General features: G+C 39.2%; 1 protein-coding gene across 5 annotated transcripts in view; it reads right to left on the minus strand.

Annotated features, from left to right (window-relative positions):
- Positions 1–21,046, minus strand: part of HERC2 (HECT and RLD domain containing E3 ubiquitin protein ligase 2) — a 120,236-nt gene that overhangs the window by 46,747 nt on the left and 52,443 nt on the right. For all 5 annotated transcript variants that reach the window (XM_063126299.1, XM_063126301.1, XM_063126302.1 and 2 more), the window contains exons 40-61: positions 20,608–20,755; positions 20,305–20,501; positions 19,814–20,044; positions 17,991–18,126; positions 17,611–17,754; positions 16,576–16,718; positions 14,535–14,802; positions 13,580–13,722; positions 13,125–13,223; positions 11,794–11,962; positions 11,583–11,708; positions 10,097–10,205; positions 9,719–9,858; positions 8,951–9,141; positions 8,625–8,730; positions 8,419–8,510; positions 6,064–6,239; positions 5,714–5,825; positions 3,768–3,849; positions 3,494–3,637; positions 1,401–1,491; positions 899–1,076 (exon numbers count right to left, since the gene is read on the minus strand). In XM_063126299.1, the coding sequence (XP_062982369.1) occupies positions 899–1,076; positions 1,401–1,491; positions 3,494–3,637; positions 3,768–3,849; positions 5,714–5,825; positions 6,064–6,239; positions 8,419–8,510; positions 8,625–8,730; positions 8,951–9,141; positions 9,719–9,858; positions 10,097–10,205; positions 11,583–11,708; positions 11,794–11,962; positions 13,125–13,223; positions 13,580–13,722; positions 14,535–14,802; positions 16,576–16,718; positions 17,611–17,754; positions 17,991–18,126; positions 19,814–20,044; positions 20,305–20,501; positions 20,608–20,755 (3,225 nt within the window). The remainder of the gene's footprint in view (positions 1–898; positions 1,077–1,400; positions 1,492–3,493; positions 3,638–3,767; positions 3,850–5,713; positions 5,826–6,063; positions 6,240–8,418; positions 8,511–8,624; positions 8,731–8,950; positions 9,142–9,718; positions 9,859–10,096; positions 10,206–11,582; positions 11,709–11,793; positions 11,963–13,124; positions 13,224–13,579; positions 13,723–14,534; positions 14,803–16,575; positions 16,719–17,610; positions 17,755–17,990; positions 18,127–19,813; positions 20,045–20,304; positions 20,502–20,607; positions 20,756–21,046) is intronic.

The following is a 21,046-nucleotide window of genomic DNA, read 5'->3' on the forward strand; positions in this document are numbered from 1 at the left end:
CACAGGGAAACAAAACAAAAACGAACTGTCCCCCAAAAAATGGTGAGCGCTAAGCAGCTGACTGACTGAGCTATCTCCGGATCCAATCAAGAGGGATAGGTTCAGAAGGACATTTACTGTTCATACACCTCCTTAGGTAGCACAAAATACACTAGAGCCCAATTTCCAGACAATTATTTTAAAATGCCATCCCACTACATATTGGGTATTGGCATTTTGACTGCTTTTCCAACTGTTACTATACTTCAGCAAGTGTGCATAATAATGCAGATACGAAAAGTGAGACAAGTTCTGCCGTTGGGAAAAAAAATCTTATCTTTAATAATAATAAAAAAAATCTTCAGTACACCCTACACATTTTGGATAAAAATCCTTCCTCAGGAGCTACAAGTAAGATAAATATACAATAAGTACTAATGAAAGGCAAACTCCTTTAGCCCGTCCTGTGTATCCCTCCAAATAACAAAAAACCATCACCTATATATCTTAGACATGTGATTAGATCCATACCCATTATTAGAAAAAAATAAACTGCTGTTCAAACTCCTGCATATGTAAATTAGCAATTTCTGGTGCCTTTGGGGTACCTTTGGTAATTACAATGTTATTGTGTAAAAGCACGTGTAATGTTTCATAGGCATGGGTGTTGCCTTTCATTAGTACTTACAGTGTATTTATCTTACTTGTAGCTACTGAGGAAGGATTTTTGTCCGAAACGCATAGGGCATATTTTAGAAACATTTTTTTATTGAAGATAAGAATTTTTTCTAACACCAGAGCTTGTCTCGCTTTCCATATCTGCATTGTGGTGTTTCTCCCCCCACCCACCCCGGGCCCGGTCTTTTCTACTTGCATTGTAATGCGACCTCAGACAGGAAAAATATGTAATGACTTTTACCATCTTTGGTTTAAGTTGTGTAGTATTGTCCCCATGTCCAAGACGACCATATTCACCAAGGCCCCATGTATACAATTCACCGCTAGAGGTGATGGCAGCACTGTGAGAACTGCCACAGGCAATATCACGAATACGCTTTGTTTTCAGTGCTTCTATCAGCCTTGGTTTATCACAGTTCCTGAAAAGCCAACAAGACAAAGCATAACATGAAATATTTTTGCTTAAGTATTATATAAGTATTATATTTTCTATCAGATTTTTTTTAGTGTTCGCTAAACTTTTTGGAAAGCAGAACCCAAATACTGATGCGTTGCAATGAAGAATTGCCCCTAAGATACCCTACCAACAATAAATTATATCAAGTAAATTATTTTGTATCCACTTCCTACTTTTTATTGCTTCCTGATTTGACAATGTTCTTCAAGCATAAATATCACTAACTGAAATGGGTGAGACAAATATCCAATAAACCCCAGTACGTTAGCAAAAATAACATCCTTACATTCTACTGAAATGTCCAAGCTTCCCATCATCACCTTCGCCCCAGGAGAAGACCTTTCCATCAACAGTCAAAGCCATAGCATGGCGGCCACCTGGAATGGATACGTGGACAAGGTAGCACCAAGGCAGAAAAATTAAACCGTACAAAGAACCTCATTGAACAGCTATGTTTGTAAAAGTAACTTCCCTGCATGCCCATCCATGACAAAATGCCTTAAGTTATTAATATTAGAATATCGAATTTGGATGAAACCAGGGAGTCAAGCAGAACCCAACTAAAACCCACACTGCAACTCTGTTTTTACGCAAAGCAGAACAGAATGCACGGTTATGGTGTCATCTGGACATTTGAGGCTTGCCCCTGGAAGTGCTACATCACTACCACCTAAGGTAGGGGCTGCGCACACACGCCGGGAACCAGCAGTGCTCGCTGCCAGCAATAGATCTCTGTTGGGTTCTACTCCATGAGTACAAAGCTGTTGAAAGTTTTAGATCTATTGTCCACACTTTGTCTGCTATGGGAAGCAGTGGTGTACCTATAGCAATTATGCCTCCTCTGATCTAGGACTTAAGCATGCACACGGAAAATGTACTGTTTAAAAATTAGACCACATACAGTATCTTGAGTGTTGCAATGTGACAGCCTCCTTCTGTAGTAGGCCCAAGAAAATAAAGGCAGCGTAATTTATTCTCATTAGTGCAACATGCCCCCACAGCCTTTTCTGAGCTTAGAAAAGGCTGTGGGGGCATGAATTTGAGGTGTTGAGCACTGCCCCCAACCCTTCAAATTCAGCAGCATGGCAGCAGTAGAAAAGCCACATTTTTACTCTAAAACAGGGCTTCCAGGAGCATGATTCTACATTAAAACAAGGTTCATTTGTTTTAAAGTGAAAATGAGGCTTTTTTTCTTTCTTCTTCTTTTTTTGCTGCTGCTGTCAAATTGTAGCGGCAATTTTGGTATGTGGCCCATAATGGTTTCTGGGCATGGGGAACTGTCCTCCCCACAACCCTCTGAAGTTGCTCATCTCTGCATTAGTTTGCTGCATCAACATCACAATGTGAATATTTACTTTTTGTCCATTTCATAGAATCATAGAGTAGTAGAGTTGGAAGGGGCCTATAAGACCATCAAGTCCAACCCCCTGCTCAATGCAAGAATCCACCCTACAGCATACCTGACAGATGGTTGTCCAGCTGCCTCTTGAAGGCCTCTAGTGTGGGAGAGCCCACAACCTCCCTAGGTAACTAGTTCCATTACACAAATTTGAAGCAATTTGATGTGCCACACTGGTTACTGAACTTTTATTAGCCCAATCCAGAACTAAAGCAAACAGTTTCAATCAAAACTGAACCAAAACTAGAAGAAACACACAATTGTAACGGTTGGCTCTATGTTTTGAAATGTTAAAAGTAGTGGAAACTACAGGAGGAATATGAAACTGCCTTTTACCAATGCAGGCCACTGGTTAACTTAGGCTAGGGATCAGATCTCCAAGGTTCAAAGCAGGGGATTTTCCTAAGCTTCCCACCTTAGACCATTTTAACTGGTGATGCTGGAGATGGAGCATGGGATCTCCTCCATGGAAAGCAAGTGCTCTACCACTGAACTACAATCCTTCCCCAGTTCAGGCTCGTCTCCAAATGTGTTGGCAACGATCCAATAACCCTCAATTTTATTCAAGGTCAACAAGTATTTTCAAGCACTAAATGACACAAAACATTTCATGCAGGTAGGGCAGGGGGCTTTAGAAGCTGACTACATCTGCATTTTGAGCTTATTTTCATTTTGTACAGTACGGCCCACCACAGAGGCCCACATTCAGAACATATCTATATTTAGCAACCCATTCTAGATCAGGCCACAATGGCCAGTTTCGAAAAATACCCCATCTCCACATGTACATTTCCGTGTGCAGAGGGAAAGCAAATGTACAACATATGCACAAAACTGAATTACCAAGTAGTTTTAACTAAGTGCAGAAAAAATGAGATTAACATACAACTGGCCAAAAAGAAGGAGAAAATACTGAGATATTTCGGTTTAATGCAATATGCTTATTGATTCTCAAAGAGAGAAAAGTACTGAACTGGTACCTGAGTGAACAGCAACTTTCTTGACGACATAATTACTGAGAGCAGTAATCTGGCGGGGAATAGGTACAGTTCCACTTGATAGGCCTAATCCCAGTCTTCCATTAGTGGCCTCTCCACAGGCATACACTTTACCCTCTACAGTCACTAAAAGAGAGAAGACATTTGGAAGTACAGTTATGCAAGAATTAGCACAACGGAAAGCAATTCTGCTGTCGAATAAATACAAGGCCTTACACAATGGTGAATTAAAAAACACACAGCAAAACTTCCTTACCTGCAAAAAGACTTTTGGATCCACCAGCTACCTGCACCACATTCAGGGCAGAGAGGGTTTCAGAAAATGAAGGAACCTTTATCTGGAAAAAAAAAGAAGTTAATAATACAGAAAATAGGTGTTAAATCCAATAAAAAAAGTGTGGTTTGTAAAAAGCAAAATGAGTCATTGCCTTTGACTCCCGATGGCTTTTTACACTCATCAGGTTGCTGCCAGTCCTTCAGAAATAGTTAAGTGGCTAGAATGGATGTACTTTTTTTTTTTTAAAAAAAAAAGCAAATTTGCTCAGATAGTTGTCTAAAGGCTGCTTCTTGAGAAATGAACGTTTTCAAAAAGTACTGCACATTTTTATTTCATTTCAAAAAATTCAGCAGTCTTTATTCAATACTTTATGGAGTTCAGTTTGTTTTCAATGAATAGAGTTTGCTTTCAATTTTACATACCAACAATAGAATAATAAAAAAATCATGGAGTGTTTTCTCATTTGTGATTTATTTGCCTCATTTTATTTACCCAATATACTTACTGACATTGTAATGTGATTTTTCTATTTTGTTTTATTGCTATTAGCTGAAAAATAAAAATAGGCAAAAGATTTGAGGAATACATGCTCAAAAAGGAGCAACTAAATACCCAACTATCGGCTTTTTCTGATAAAATCCAGAATTCAGCACACTGATCAGGAACTAAACAACCATACACAAATAGTTCTGCATGCCCAAGAGGACAACAGGTTCACGTTTCTATTGCGCAAACTCCTTTTGAAATTTAAAAGATTTCAAAAGCACTTCATAACATGCTACAGGGGCCTGTGGATGGAACAAAAATGCTTAAAATCTCACCAGATATGGCTACGCCCTTTGGCATATCTAAAGCAGTTATTTGGATCTTAAGACATTTATCTTCTGATTATTATGTGAATACTTATTTGAATGTTCCTATTTAAAAGGTTTTCATATACAAAGTGCTCCGCTATCTTGTTTGCCGTTGCATTCGCATCCATCTTTTCAGTTATAGAAGTTTTATTTCTCTGCTATCAGGTGGGATTTTTGAATGCAGACAGTTGCTAGAGGAGGTGAGAGATCATCCAGATTGAGATGATCACAAGGGTAAAAGAAGCAATTGTGGCTTCTCTCGCCACCACCATGCATGTGACTTAATTTGCATAGTTACTCACGCAGCAACTCAGGTTGCCGTGTTGTCTGAACCCGGGCACAGCCTGATGGGGCAGTAGGATTCGTACGAAGTGATCCCTGTGTTCACCAGGTTCAGACGACACAGCAACTCATGGTGCTACCTGGGTAATTATGCAAATCAGTCACATGTAAGGCACGTCAGGGACAGGGGTGGCGGGAGAAGCCAAGATTGCTTCTTTTACCCCTGTGAACATCTGAAACCCCCATCTTCTCTAGCCGTCTCTGGGTCTAGTTACATTACTCAGACTATGTAAGTGACTATGTAATTGCCTAGCCTTGTACAGGCTTTAGGATAGCCATTGTCTAATCAGTGCAGAAATAAGTGAAAAGTATATCTTTTAAGTATTATTATGGCCTGTAAATAACTCAAGCCAACAAATGCATGTCTGTTCTAGTAACTCTCTCTAGAGGATTTTCTGAGCTTTGGTCCTGACTCCAACACAGGTTTTTGAACAGGGATTTGCCTCTTCCACACACATCCGTGGCTGCTACAGAAATACTAAATCCTCTGCAACAGCCATAAGAAGGGGTCTCAGTCTAAAAATCCAGATGCACAACAGCAGGGTACGAAGGCATCTACTGCTCTACTTGCTGTATTCCTCATTCCCACCAGCTTCCCATTGCCATAACCTTGCTTCCTACACTGAAGACAGGGGAATGCACCATTAATTTTCATGCATTTGATTTAAAAAATAAATAATGCATTTGTGTATGGGTTTTGTGTTGTTGTTTTTTTAAAAAATCCAATACCTTAGAACCTTTTAATCCTCCCAGTTGGTCTTTATCATTCAGGCCCCAAACGAAAACTTTGGTCCTTATTGTAGCCGCGGATTCCAGGCCTGCAGTCTTCTTTCTAACAAGACTAAACATGCAAACGATACGTTAGCTTTATAAATGGGAAATTCCTGAGATTTATATTTGCAACAACTCTGCTGCAACTATTTTGTGAGAATAATAGGAATACTGGAACTAAAATAATAGTATTCCCAATTCTGAACTTGATAGTCCCAGCAGAACAGTGGGATTTTGCAGAACACGATTATGTACGATGTCGTTACGGAAGGTATTTTAAAAGGGCTCTTTGTTTTAATATTCCATACCTCCCAGTATTAGCTTTATCATCTTCTTCTTCCTCATTATCAGAAGCAAGAAAAGGGACTGCAGCTAGGTCTTCATCCTCTGCCCGGATACGCCCCAATATGCTGAGACCATGTATTTTGCAATCTATACCAGAACTCCTGCACTGCTTTATAGCAACCTCAATATACCTGTGATACTAAAAAAGGGATTAAATTTCAATTGTTTGGGCTCATAATGCATTTAAAAACATTAACAAGAGAAACAGATAGAAGACATGGAAGCTGACTATTCTGTTCAATCCTTTATGCAAAACTATTTTGCTAGCATGAAGGAAAAAAACGTATTTCCTTATTTTCTCCTCTTTAACGTTACTTTACACATTCAAATATAAAGGTACCACAGCATTAGAAAAACAACCTATGCCAGGCATACAGGGTTTTTTTAGCTTAAAACTCCTATTTCAAAAAGGGCTTAAACTTCCCAAGATATTAACATAAATGAACTCAAAAGAGTGCTAGGAAGGAAAAATTAGAACCCAACTCAGCAGCATGTCATAGCAAAGGCTTAGCTGTTCTGTCATGCTTCAAAGTATAACTCCTCCATCCTTCTTTCACTAGACAAACAGCAAAGAAACAGAAATTACTTCACTACTTTAAGTGGATAAAGACCATGTGGGAAATTTGGGCAACTTCGTCCACTTCTTAAACATTGCTAAAGTGCAGTCATTACAGACAACTGTGGCAGGTTTTGGACTATCCTATGGTTGCTATCGCTAAACACCCATTTATGGACTATTTCTGTTGCACTGGAGTGATAATAGACATTCCTCTATGTATTGCTGCAGTGTTTGGTTTCTGGCTTTGTATTTACAAAAGCAGATGGTTTCATTTTGCTCTTGCTGTCTTAAAAGGTTTACTCATACTGATAATGGCGTGAGAGGTACCTTCTAGGCCTGTCCCCAGCCAAGACTTTCTTCAAGTGAGCCAACTTCCTAGTGGATAGGGTGGGGGAATATCCCAGTGACTGTACCACTGGAAGGCAACAAGCAGGAGGGAAGCATTTTGCTTTGGAGGGAGGGGTGGGATCTCTGTTGTGTGCATATGCAAAAGGGGAGGGAGAAGGTTCACTTTTCTTATCCATATTAATATTTTTAGCCAAGTTTTTTCATCATAGATACATACATCCTATCTATCGCCCTCATTACACAACAAATTATCCACAACGGCAGAAACATCACAGAATGGTTTCTTAGTAAAGACCCTCCAACACACAGACACACACACACAGCAAAATATAAATGAACTTTTAAAAAGAAAAGTAAAAATACTTCACAAGAACTGCAAGCATTTAAACCTTTCAAAGATTAAAAAAAAATACTGTGATACTGTGAAACCTGAAACCGTTGAGGGAAAAAATAGAGAAGACAAGCTATTGCTAAAAAGACAACTCTAACTGTGAAATTAACTGAGGCGGAATAAATTCCCCTTCCACATCACCAGTCATGAATCACTAATACAGATGACTGTCAACCACATGGGCAAATATAGGAAAGCTTTACTAATTGGTAAAACCCTTAATCTTACAACACACTAAAATTTGTGGCAGACCCCAAAATCACATTGACTGTGTTTGGACAATACGATAACCAATGCTGGGTTATTGCGTCATCTGTCAGGCCTTTTTCACACCACGGTTGGTTATTTGGCCAAAATAACCAATGCAAATAACCAACGCTGTGCAGAGATGATTATATGAACAACTGTTGGTTATTGTGTCGTTTGTCTGGCACCACTGATTATTTCGTCACACACAGTTGGTTATTTTCAGCCAGTACAGAGTCCCCTGGCAAGAGTGACCAAAACGGCAGCTGCCGCTCTAGTCCAGACAACAGGACTCGCAATGGCTGATGGAATACCAGCCAGAGGACCAAGGGCGGGGAGAGGGGGGGATGGGTCAAACACACCATTGATTAAGAGACAACTTGACACTGGCCTTAATCCACACCATGGTTAATTATAATCATGTTGTGTGAGGAGTGCCCCCTTATTAATCAACCATGGAGTTGACCATTCACTCATCATTGACTATTGTGCTGTCCGAATACAGCCATTATGTTTCCATTAATGCAGTTGACCAAGCAACCATGTGGTAAAAAACTTCACCATATGGTAAGCCCTTTGTTTTCAGCATTCTGGAGTTGCACCTCCCAACCGTAGTACTACAGATATGAGAAGCAGGACTGAAGTTTCTTATTGCGTTAGATAAAGAACTACTCATATTGGAAACATCTACAGAATCAGAACATGTTATATATTATCATTAGGTACAATACAGAACTTTTCTCATGAGCCTTCCTATCACCAATAGGTACCTACCTCTGTGCAATCACCAAGAAGAGGAACTGTAGTGTCTGTAGGATTAATATTGATTGTCTTCAACTCTATCAGGTTGTTTAAAGAACTTCCGCCTGTTAAACAATTGGACAGATTCATGCTGAATTATTTTTATATTACAGTGGTCTTTCAGTATTACAATACTGTAGATAAACAAATGAAACTGGATCTTTCTGATAATTCCATACCTGAAACCACAACCAAAGACGGCATGTAGCTGCTGTCTGCAGGGTCTACTATCATTTTCAGTCGGTGTACCAGGACATCAGGAAAAATCTCCAAGCGAATCCAGTGCTAGAAAAAGATTGAATGTATTCAATTATCAAAAAATCCTCTGAAGACATATTGGACAATTATGTGAACATGATACTTATAATTGAAGAATTATAAGTAGTTAAACATAATTAAAATACTACAAGAAATCTACAGTTACATTATACTTTGAACAAATGGTAATAATGGGAAAATTACATACAAATGTGAAGGAAGTTCACAATTTTTCTTTTAAACTTGCCTTTCCTTGTGAGCCAGAAGACTGCCAACACTGTTCCCCTCCATCAATCAAACGTGAAGCCTGATTTACAGAAGATGACACATTCAAATTTTTAACAATTCTTGACCAATCGTCCAGGAGCATTCCTCGTTGGCTACTATGACGTCTCTTCAGCTGCTTTCCAGAACGGCCACAAAATACCGGAGACTGACCTATTGCAAAGAGTTAGTGTTGCAAGTTTGAAACCAACTATATTTAATTCAGTAGCACACTACCTTACAGGCAATAGTATTTTATGGGGCTAATTGTATTTGTAGTTATAGACCTGGTTCAAACATCATGCTGGCAATTCTTGGGTTGTTTAATCCAGGAATTGCAAGGACAAGTGGAGAGTGTGAGTCTCATGCTTCTTATTTCCACTTTTAAGTAACATAATGTGCAAACTCAGAACACTGAGTTGCGTATGGTAAACAACACAGAGTTAGCTCAATAATTGCCCATGGTTTGTTGTTGGGTTAACTGCACACTCTGCTTATTCCCACAATTCCTGGGTTAAAAAACCCAGCTACTGCTGCCACATGTGAACTGAGTCACAGCTCTCAAGTTGCATACAACTCATCCTACAGCTTTGTGCATGAGAAAAAAATCCTGTACAACTGCAAAATTTTCTAGAAAGAAAAGGTACAATACAAATTATCTTAAGTAGTTGTGAAAATGGGATTTCCAAAAAATTATCTATAACAAAGAGACATAGAGTTGAGATATTATTAAGCCATAATGAAAATATACCTGGTTCATTTATTCTGCCAAAAGTGTGCCGTGTGTTGTGTTTGCTGGTTTTGAAGCAGGTTTCGCAGAAATCAAAGTCATCACAGTTTCTGCATTTAAACCTAGGTCCATTGATGGGAAACATCTGACAGCCATCACACCTAATTGTAACAAAATCAAAGCACTAGTAACAAAATTCCAAACATGTAATTCATACAAATTATCATTCCCCGCAAGGGGGGGGGGGGGTTTCCACAAGATTTTTTTCTACTTTCAAATTTTCACCTGCTGCCACCTTGTGGAAAAAGTGAATCAAAATTGTATGTTATAGGAGTAAAAGATGCACAATTTAGAAGAATGCAAGAAAAGACGGTGAAAGTTGGGGGGGAATGAACTTACGTAACCCCTGGATGAATACTGGGAACCAGTTCCATTTCTGACAATAATCCAGTCCAATGAGACTGCTGAGGAAAATCAACAATGACATCCTTTCCATTGGCACTAAAAGCTGTAACAAAATATGAAAGTTTGAGATACCTGTAAGGTGATACAGATTAGTAATTGGCATATTTTGCATTGACATTTTGAAAACCTTCAGAGCCTGTGGAATTTTTAGTAATATAATTAATGGATTGAATTAAAACATTAGGGCTATTAACCCACAATTTTCCATGGTACATGCCAGGCACATTCTGCAGCCTTTTTGAATACTAAACCCCGATTGGAGGTTTCTATGCGACATCAAAAACCTAACAGTATATGTTAATCATGGGTGGAACAACCCACAATTAACCTAACTACAAATTGTCGGTTAACTGTTGGTTGTTTAACCCACGATTAACCTATACTGTCCAGGTTCTGACATCATGTAGCAACCCCTCTTACCTAATCAAGGATTGAATTTTCAAAACAGCCATGGAACAGCAGGCACATGCCATGGCAAATCATGGGACAATTAATTGTGTGGACCAAGTTAATTACTTTGTGAAAGAAACAGTTTAATTCATTTGTGCGAAGCACAAATTATCTTAGTTATACATTTTTGCAATTTGCATCAAATATTTTAAGCATGCACACTAACCAATGCTTAGGCATCTAACTCAGGAACAAGAAGAATAGCGATCACTTTGTTTTGAAAATAAAACAATCAAAATGTTAAGCTGGCATACGTGACACTCCATGTAACTACATTACATCAAGTAATAGATGTTATGTATGATAACTTATTTTAAAGTTCCCTGTGTCAAAATTTCCCTGGACACATCAGACAGAAGGTCCAACAAACAATTCCTTCTCATAAGCAATCTGGATTGCCAAATCAGATAGAGGATTGTATCACATGCCGGCCAGAATGACGAAGTAACATTCAACTCTGCACTGTTCCTTTATAATGGCTCCTTGATATGAACTAAAAGACGAAGTTATAGAAATGTCAACCCCTATTTTTACATTTTTCAACAGGCAGTTGTACTCCTGGGATTAACTTAAACAATGGCTTGGATCTTTTGCGACTGGAATGCCAGTCATAAAATGGGACTTTCCAGCTTCCTGCTTTTGCTTCTTTTGCTATCTTGAGGATTCAGGGACATGTTGGGACAATGCAAGATGTAACATTAGGAGGTTGCAACAGCAGGGAAAGAACTGGCAAATACCACTGGCACCAGCCTGAGCAGAAGTGCCTTCCACAAGCACAAGGGCATACTTCGATCCAAGCCGATACGTTTTGTACATCTTGACAAACCTATTAAGTACAAACATAAGGGAGACCAAGCATTCTAAATAGTTCAATGCGAACTTTCAGGCAACACGATTGTTCTACAATGACAAAATCCATAATTGCGCACAACCCATCCAGCCAACATTGTCCTTCAAGAACGCGCATTACCTTTCACAACTCCCACACTCCTGTGGGTGACAGATCCCCACTTGTACTTAGGTGTAGTTACAGAGGTTTTAACACGCACTTTGTCGCCAATCTTTATATGTGAGGGAGAGCTCTGCGGTGGGAATCCTATAAAATATCAACAGCAATGATATCAATGTGTTTGGAATTAGAATGTCCAATAAATACCATTAGGATAATTATTTCAGCTCACCTACAAGTTCAACATGGATATATCTGACCCAGTAAGTGCCACCTTTTTGTTGCCAGTCACATTGAACATTGAGATCATGCAGCCCATCACGGTCCAGTTTAATAACTTTGCCCACATCACCCTCACAAACTTCTTCATATGTCCTACAGCATCGAACCATCATCCCCACCTGGGAAGGAAAAAAGGGGTCTATATTATCACCTGAAGCATCTCAGTATTTAAGTAATTATCTATCCAGAATAGGACAGATGTTCCTTAAATTTACTTAGAGGTCCTGATATTTTGGAGAACCTGTCATCAATGCATAATACACCTATCAAAAAACCATCTGAATATTTTACGTGCATAGTCACCCAACTTTAAAAGCGTGCAGATCCAGGAATTAAACTAGACATGTAAAAGGAACACCTTTGAGACATGGACAGTACCACTACCATAGTGAGATACCGATCAATCACACACTACAAAAATCAACCAAGTTACAGAAAGCCACAAGCAAAACCTGGAACAGCTTGTACTAGAAAAGACTGTATGATTCAAGGAGTAGTTCAGGGAAGTAGTCAATGAGCTGGTTCACACATTACACCAAATCATAGTTTAGCATAATGTGAACAAGCAGGAACAAGACATAGCAAGTCCTGCATTGAGCAGGGTGTTGCACTCAATGGCCTTGCAGGACCCTTCCAACTCTACTATTCTATGATTCTATGATTCAAACTCATGCCCTCCCCTCTGCCTTCACAGATGGTGGAGGACTTTGAAAGTGTTCACTTTGACTTTTGCTTAACCACAGCTCATTGCATCATCCATGTCACACACTGGAGGGCAAAAAGGAATATTCCAGATCTGATCATGCTGTGGGTGTGAATTTCTCTCAATTCCAAATATGGAGCCCAGTCTATACTTGCTTTCTACTAAAAGCGCAGCATAAATTACTGTGGTGGCTCTGTATCAATGGCCTTCAGATACAATGGAAAGGTTTGCCTGCCACACATGATTAAGAATATAAGAAGCTGCCTTACACTGAACCAGGGATTGAATCTGGAACCTTTTACATGTAAAGCACATGTTCTAACATTGACCTGTGGCCCAGTATAAGAAGAAAATAGCACCTTGATATTACCATGAAACAAGGAATATCAATGCCTTCCATGAAAAGCAAAGCAGCAGAAAAACAGCTGGGAGATGACATAAAGCAGCTTTTGGGGATTAGTGAGGAAATTTGCAGATTCTTTCATGTGCACCCATTATCAGTGTTTAAAAACTCCACCAACATCGTTTCCATACAGAGAGCAGCACTGTTCAAATGCAGGTTTCACAGTCAAGCTTACCTGAATATTCTCTCGCACATATACAGCATAATCGTCATTGCTTAAGAAATCAGCTCGTTTCTTGTAAGTCTGGCTTTCTGTTACAACGGCACCAGTGGACTGTAATATAAAAAAATCCATAATTCCAATCACCACATTATAAATGTTAAATGCTCTGCAATATAAGCTCTTCAAATAACTGTAGTCAGTGGTTCACTTATTTCCTCACCCAAAGTTGTAACAAACTTATTAGATGAAAAAAAAAGGAGAAGCAAATAATCAGGATGCTGAACTTTTTATTTGTAGGCTCTTCAACCTACAAATAAAAAGTTCAGCATCCTGAGAATTTGCTTATCCCTTTTTTCACCTGATTTGGGTGCTTTTCTCCCCCTGTTTTTGATTACAAACTTATTAGAAACACTGGCCACTATCTGTTGGTTTGAAACAATTTATAAGACTTCGTCCATAACACGTACCACGGGATATGCAGCTTCTGCTTCCTCCACATCCTCAGCCACTTCTTCATCAGAATATTCATCAGATACAGTGTCGCCATCTGAGAGATCAGTAATCTGAACATCAGGATGATCTAAAAGCCATCCCACCAAGGCTTCTACACCTAGAATAAGACATTATAAATATGGACATCAACAGTACTGTTCACATGAGCAAAAAATTATTTATTTATTTATTAAAAAATAATAATAACATTTCTCTTGATGCTCCAAATTATTCTGGATTTTAAAAAACCCACAATATTCAATCCTTTTTTCACAGCTTCTGTCCAACTTCATACCTTTAAACACAACTGCCTCTTCAATTACTGCCTAAAATCAAGTAGTGTGATGAAGATTCAGCTCAGTGCCTTTTCATTAAAAGCTTCTTTTCTCCTCCTCTGTTTTTAGATAACTTACAGTTCTGTGTCTCAAGAATGCAACCTTCAACTCATCTATGACATTTTCTCCCTACATTCAGACCATTATCTTGGTGAGCTTGGATTTTGTCCCAGTGGTTCCCTTTTCCCTACCTTTGTGCACCTCTCTTTCGCTAAACATCTACGCACCTCCAGCTACTCGCAATCAGTTTCCACAAGACCTTCCCTAAACTATCACATCTTAAGAACATAAGAAGAGCCCTATCGGATCAGACCACAGGTCCATCTAGTCCAGCACTCTGTTCACACAGTGGCCAACCAGCTGTCGACCAGGGACCCACAAGCAGGACACGGTGCAACGCCACCCTCCCACCTGTTTTCTCCAGCAACTGATGTATAGAGGCTTACTGCTTGTGATATTAGAGATACAGCCATCAGGCTTCACGATTCTACTTTGCCCTAATCCTTGCCAGTGTATTATTTTGACTGTTAAGTGTCAAGTACAGAGGGATCCCATTTATTTGCTAGGACATCATTGACCCTAAAACATGAAGTACCTGGCAACCCAGAAGCACTCCCAGCAGTTCCCGAAAGCGATTTCAGTGCAAACTCAATATTCTTTCTAGAGAATCCCATTTCCATAAGCTGCACTACAATTGGAAGTGGTGGAATAGGGGACACTTTGCGTTTTTTCACTTTTGCAGGTCTGATATGCTGGATTGTAATGGGCGTTGTAGCCTCACTGGAGCTACAGTCCTCAAAGATGGGAGTTGAAGGATGCGCAGACTCTACAGCCAGATATTGACACACAGCCAATGCAGCAGCCTACAAGAAAGTATACACAAACCTCTATGTAAAATACATTTAGTGTACAACAAACCTAGGATTTGTTATTTAACTACAGGTCTTGTGGCACATTTAAAACTAAGAAAATGTCACGAGATTCAGGGCTAAACCATAAACCTTGAAGTCTGAAGCTGGCATCAAATTTAGTGAGCAGCACTGGCCTTTGTGATTGGCTGATTAGGAGGAAGCATTTGAGAAAAGCCAGGACGAAGTAGCAGGAGCATGGCATTTTGACTTTGCCTGGTTAATAGGGGTAAGGTCTCCTGCCTGCTGTACTCCAAACTTCAGTTGCAGTCCTAACTTTGACTCCAGTTCCTGTTTTCTGCATCAGACTAACGTCCTGGAATCTATTTAACCAATAACATCTACTGATTGATATGAACCGGAACACACATAAAATGACCCTGTTCAGACAACATGCTAAACCATGATGGTTAAGCAGTTTGAGCTAAACAGTATAGCTTAGCATGTCGTGTGAACCATTCCTAACCATGGTGGCTACATAATCACAGTTTAAACAAGCTCACTAACCACTTGCTGCAAAAAGGTTAGTGGCCTAACTATGACTTAACAAGTGGTCTGAACAGGCCCAATAAAAAGTGAAATCAGTGTCCTATAGAGAGATACTATGATGATGTTCATGTTCAAATTTCAGCATTTCCTCCTTGTAATTTATTTATAGTGGCAATGGCATCTTTCTGAATAAATGAAGGACTGTTAAATAAGGTACAAGTATTGCAAATGCTAAACCTATTCTACACTGTCAAACAACCATTTTTAAACAAATTCCAGCTGAATTTCAATAACATTACTTTGAATTTTGCTTAGTACTGATGTTAAGTAATCTTATATATGCAACTTTTCAATACATATAAATAAAACAAATGACTTCTACTTAAAAGCTACCTTAAAACTTTTACAAGAAAGCTCCTGCAGTTTGGTGCATATACATACAAACACAGAGAGAGAATAAAAATAGATACAAGTAGAACTCTTGAAGATTAAAATTAAGTAAAGACCAAAACATGTGAATAGAATAAAAAACCAAATTTGTGCACACAAAAAATAAGCTTGATCAGTAGCGTTTCCATCAATTGCCATTTAATCTGGCTGCAACACAGGGAGAGAGGCGAGTCAGCAAGGCTCATGATATTGGCCTAGCTGGGACTAACTGTCATTTGGCTTTCTTCCTCCCAGAACCAACTCATGCAGTGGCCATGGTAGTTGAATTTTCTTATTTTCCTCTTCCCTCCCTGTCTCTTTTCCTTCAGTATCATGGGCACGTACACCTCTGCCAATTCTCTTACAGCCTATATCAATTCTGCTGCACAAGCGGCCATTACTAGTTGAGCAACAGCAATTTAGCATTTCCAGAGCAAACCAAAATGGGTGGAAACGCCCATTTGCGGAAGGAGGCAGGTTGAGAGAGCTCCCTTTTGTGAGCTCCACCAACCTGACTCCTTCCAAAAATGATCTTTTCTGCTTGTTTTGGGACGTCCCCTGGGAAGTGCTAAATCTCCCTGGTGTAAGTGGTTGGTCCCATTTGCACAATTGGAATTAGCAGGACCCACTGCTTGCAGAAAGGAAACAATGGGGTGGAAAGGAACCGGCAGGGACATAATCACCCCATTGGATTGTAAGCCATTGGGGTTTTTTTTTAAAAAAAAATGACGACTTTGGCAGAAAGGGGGCATAAAAGACATTAAGGTTAAAAGGAGACAAACCTTGATGGGAGACAGTTAAGAATTTTACCTCAAGTTCTTGCTTATCAAATATTGCCTTCACAGGTGATGGCTGTGTTGCTGCTGTCAATAGTTGTTGCAAGAGGATCATGGGAGGCTGAGGTCCTTCAGGGGACATGTCTCCTATATCAGGTGATGCCACAGCACCATCATCTTAAGCCAAAAAAAAGAGATTTAAGTTGCAGAAGCAACCATAGGAAAAAACATAAAATAATATACTCTTCCAAGAATAGTTCACAAAAATGTCTTATTTCAAACGCAAACAAATATTTCAAGGAAAGGAATGTGCATGTTATATAATCTGTTTCTCAGTCACAAACTTTTGATTTCTGGCAAGCAGTTTTACACTTTCCTATTTACAGCTTGAAAGCAAGCTAAATTTAATCCTTGTAGCGCTATGGAGTGGTTTGCCACTAAGTTTCACCAGCAAATCAGCAATTTATTTATTTCCTTTTAACCTCATGTGGCCTGCCTGCCCTGAGGGTGAAAATGGGCCCCAGACCTCCCTCAATTCCCAAACCCTGAACTAAAGAAATATATCAATTCCCCTTGATGAATATGTGAAATGGGGCCTATTTGGCTTACCTTGTTTTTTCATCCCTTCAACATGTCTGTTTTTAAGGTAATTACAGAACCATATCTAACACAGAGAGAATTTTATACTTGGGAAGAACGTACTTATTAATGATAGAAAACATTTCTTCCACTGTGGCTTACAAGCTGCTTTGCTGTTGTTTTTTGTTTGTTTTAAAAGGTATCTCCTGCCAGAAGGCACTTTTCATATATCAGACAGTTTGCCATGCAGAGAAACAGAAACAGATAATCAGTGACAGGCACAGCCCCTTCCTCTGTTATTCTGCCTACTTCAACAGGAGAAGAAAGACATGAAAAATGAGAAAACTTCTTTTTTTTAACCTGGGGAAATTGTGTTTATTTAAGTTCTATTCAGTTTTTTTTAAAAAATAATGAAAAAATATACAACACATTGTTAGAAAAATGAGAAAACTTCTAATCAAACAAGAGAAGTTAAGCAAAAGGCTATTACCTGTGGGAACTGAGCCAGCATCTTGCACTGCGGGTTGAGATAAGATTTGCCTTAATTTATCTTGATGAGAAAGCAGAGCTCGACCTGCTTTTAGTATGTATAGTTTTAACTGCTGGCATCTCAGCAGATCCAAGTCTATTTGTCCTGTCCAAAACATATTATAGGCATTTGTTACCATAATCAATAGGGAACAATTATATGCTTATAATCAAATGCTAAATATGTTTTAACATACATTCAAAGGGCTTAAAAGAAAGCTTGAGGGCTTGTATTTAATTCTGATGAAGCAATACTCTTCAAATCAACCAACCTTATTACTACTTAGGGAATAGTGGTATAATTTTAGAGAACACTAAAACTACAAATTGAGAACAGCATACCAGAAAGACCCTGATTGGGAGTCTTCATTCTGTGTTTTTCTACTTTACTTCCAGCCAGGTTTACCAACTGAGCCCAAACAGACAGCATGGATTCAGTGAATGGCAAGTTGTTCACATTAAAAGGAATCACGGGGAGCTAAAAACAACAACACAAAGATTAAAATGCATATTTTAGTGTACATTCCTTACAGCTTTAAAAATAAGTTGTGTTTATTTCTTTGCCTTCAGCCAGAAACAAGTCCCTCCCATTTCTAGAGTTTTATGAAAGACAGAAGTCTTCCTCAGCTTTTGTAAAGACCCCTAAATTTCTGTTCACACAGGGAAAGAAACAAAATACCCAATGAATTAAATCGTCATTCAAAAATTATACACACTTGTTTTTACTAGAATAACTATTTACAATCCAATACTAATACAAGTCTACAACAATCAACTATCACATCAGTGTAGCATTTCATTACATATCAATAGTATTCAATTGTACTAAACGATCATTTCAACCCAAATTTAAACAATCATTGCAGAAAATCCGACCCATAGACATCAAACACTTTCATCTAATCACATCAACAGTATATTAAGACCAAATTTAGTCAACAAGGTTCATGTTATTCCTTGTTTTGAAGTATCGTCTTCAAAAACGTCGGTCTTAGTACTCTGTAAAAACTGAATGCTATTGATATGTAATGAAATGCTACACTGATGTGATAGTTGATTGTTGTAGACTTGTATTAGTATTGGATTATAAATAGCTATTCTAGTAAAAACAAGTGTGTATAATTTTTGAATGATGATTTAATTCATTGGGTTTATTTTGTTTCTACAGTGGTCACCTTTGGGGTTCCTTTTGTTCACACTTTCACCACCACTGCCTCCCTTACTATAGTCACACAGGGAAAGAAACGAAGCCTCAAGTGTGCCTCATCCCTTCTCTGATACACACACACACACACACAGAGGCTCAGTTCACACAACACTTTTCTCTACTCAGTGGGAAAACTCCACTCAATGGTAGAGTTTTTAGGGGGATATTCACCACACAACATGTTCCAACTCCACCATTGTGTGGGTGTGGCTTCCTGTGGAGTTGAGTAAAAGTCAATGCAGCATTTGATTGACAGTTCCTCCACCCTCTCTCCTCCCACAGTCCTCCCAATGGTATCCCAGCATCTATTGCTGCAAAAACAACCAATCCCTGCGGCTCTCCTAGAGCAGCACTCACTCCTTTCGCCGCTCTTGCCAGGGAACTCTATGGCCACTGGGAAACTCCACTCAACTCAACAGGAAACTCCATGGAGCCCTCCAGAAAACATTGAACACAATGGTTGTGCAGGAACTCTCCTCTGTACAATGTGAAGATTCAGGGTGGAGTATTTTTTATTTTATTTTTTTTAAACTCCACTGTGGCATGGTTTTCCCTCCAGACAACACTTTTCTCAATGTTGGTGGGAGTTGTTACACCACCATTGAGAAAAGTGTCGTGTGAACTGAGCCACACATACACACATACACCTTAGGAAAAACCAGTGTCTGGTTTTAAGGACACTGCCCCAAGGCCTTCAGTGTAAGAAACAGTTGAGGCAAAGCAAACTAAAGCCCTGCTCCATAAATTAAGAGCTGCAGGTGGCTTTTACAGATGTTGTAAATCATCAGTAGCTACCACCTTAAACTGAATAGAAAGAGGATTGGCATCTTGTGGAAAATAATAATTTTTCAAGATATTCATCAGCCAGGAGAATATTTCTGAAAATAAAAACCAGTCCAAATACTACACATCACACTTCCATCAAGCCAATATCAAGACATCACTTAAATGCACTCACTGGTTTTAGCTGACTGAGAGGACAGACTCTGCAGGTTCTCATGTCATAAAACTGCACTGTAATTTTTCCCTTGGGAGTGATCCTGGTCACCGTGCCTTCTCCAAATTCATCATGAACTACTTGGCCACCTAACCGCAGGCGACTGTCTATTCCACCAATGACTGCCAGAACAGCCATCAGGCCTCCCACCTCTGGACTCTCTGTGTCAGGGAAGAAGTCTTCCAGGACAGCCTAGTAAGAAAAGAGAACAGTACAATTAAACTGTAGGGTGGCCCTTCCTTTGCCAAGTACACATACGTTTTTATACATTTCAAAGAGCAACACACACACACATTTTATATTTAAGCGAACTTAGTATTAAAAGAAAGCAATTATTTCACAGAAAAAGGCTCTCTTATAACATTCTTTAAATAAACAAGTTTTATAAAATTCATTAACCGTTACTCGTTTTTAAAACAAAAATGAGTTGATTTTAAAAATGTGGGAACTACCCCTTCTGACTGTTTTCCTGCAAAGATGTGGGTGATGGAGGTTAGCTGAGAGTTGATGTACTTGTTTATGAGTCCATTCCATTGGCTCAGTGAATGCAATGTCCTCAGCAGTGCCACTATCTCTTCTGCCAAAGTACTGCTGTGAGTTGCAGTCAGAGAGGCCTGAGGCCTGGCTTTCCGCCTCCTCAGAGTAGATTCTACAAAAAAGAGAGAAGAAAAAGAGAAAAGTCAGACAACAACATGATAATGGTGGTAGCAAAACAGAGCAAAAGCTACAGCACTGAGATCAGAATACTCTCTTACCTCTGAGCAGTGGGATATCTGAAGAGCAAGTAGTAAGTAGGCTACCCAAGAAACCAAACAATTTTTCCACAAGGAATTTCATATCCCTTGACCTTTCAGTTTTATCCCAAGAGGGAAGCACTGCTTGTAGTAAGTGCACTGAGAGGATCTAAAAGATTAAAGGGGAAAGAGAATTTTAAAGAAAAGCTCCTTCCCAAACTACTGAAAAACCACATATCAGCTTTATAGTGATAGACACACTCTGTTATACAAAAGATTAAGCATGCTTAGAAAAAGTAGTCTCCCATAGGCCTCCGTTTAATAATATGGAGCACCTTTTTTCTCATGATATGAGAAGGTACCAAAACGTATTTAGGTAGGTTGCGAAGTTTAGCAACCTACATGTGACAGATGCTGCCTCTGGCAAAATCTGCAGATGAATGTGTCTTCAAGTGCTCCA

This window comes from Elgaria multicarinata, chromosome 5 (assembly GCF_023053635.1).
Source record: "Elgaria multicarinata webbii isolate HBS135686 ecotype San Diego chromosome 5, rElgMul1.1.pri, whole genome shotgun sequence".
Taxonomy (NCBI): Eukaryota; Metazoa; Chordata; class Lepidosauria; order Squamata; family Anguidae; genus Elgaria; species Elgaria multicarinata.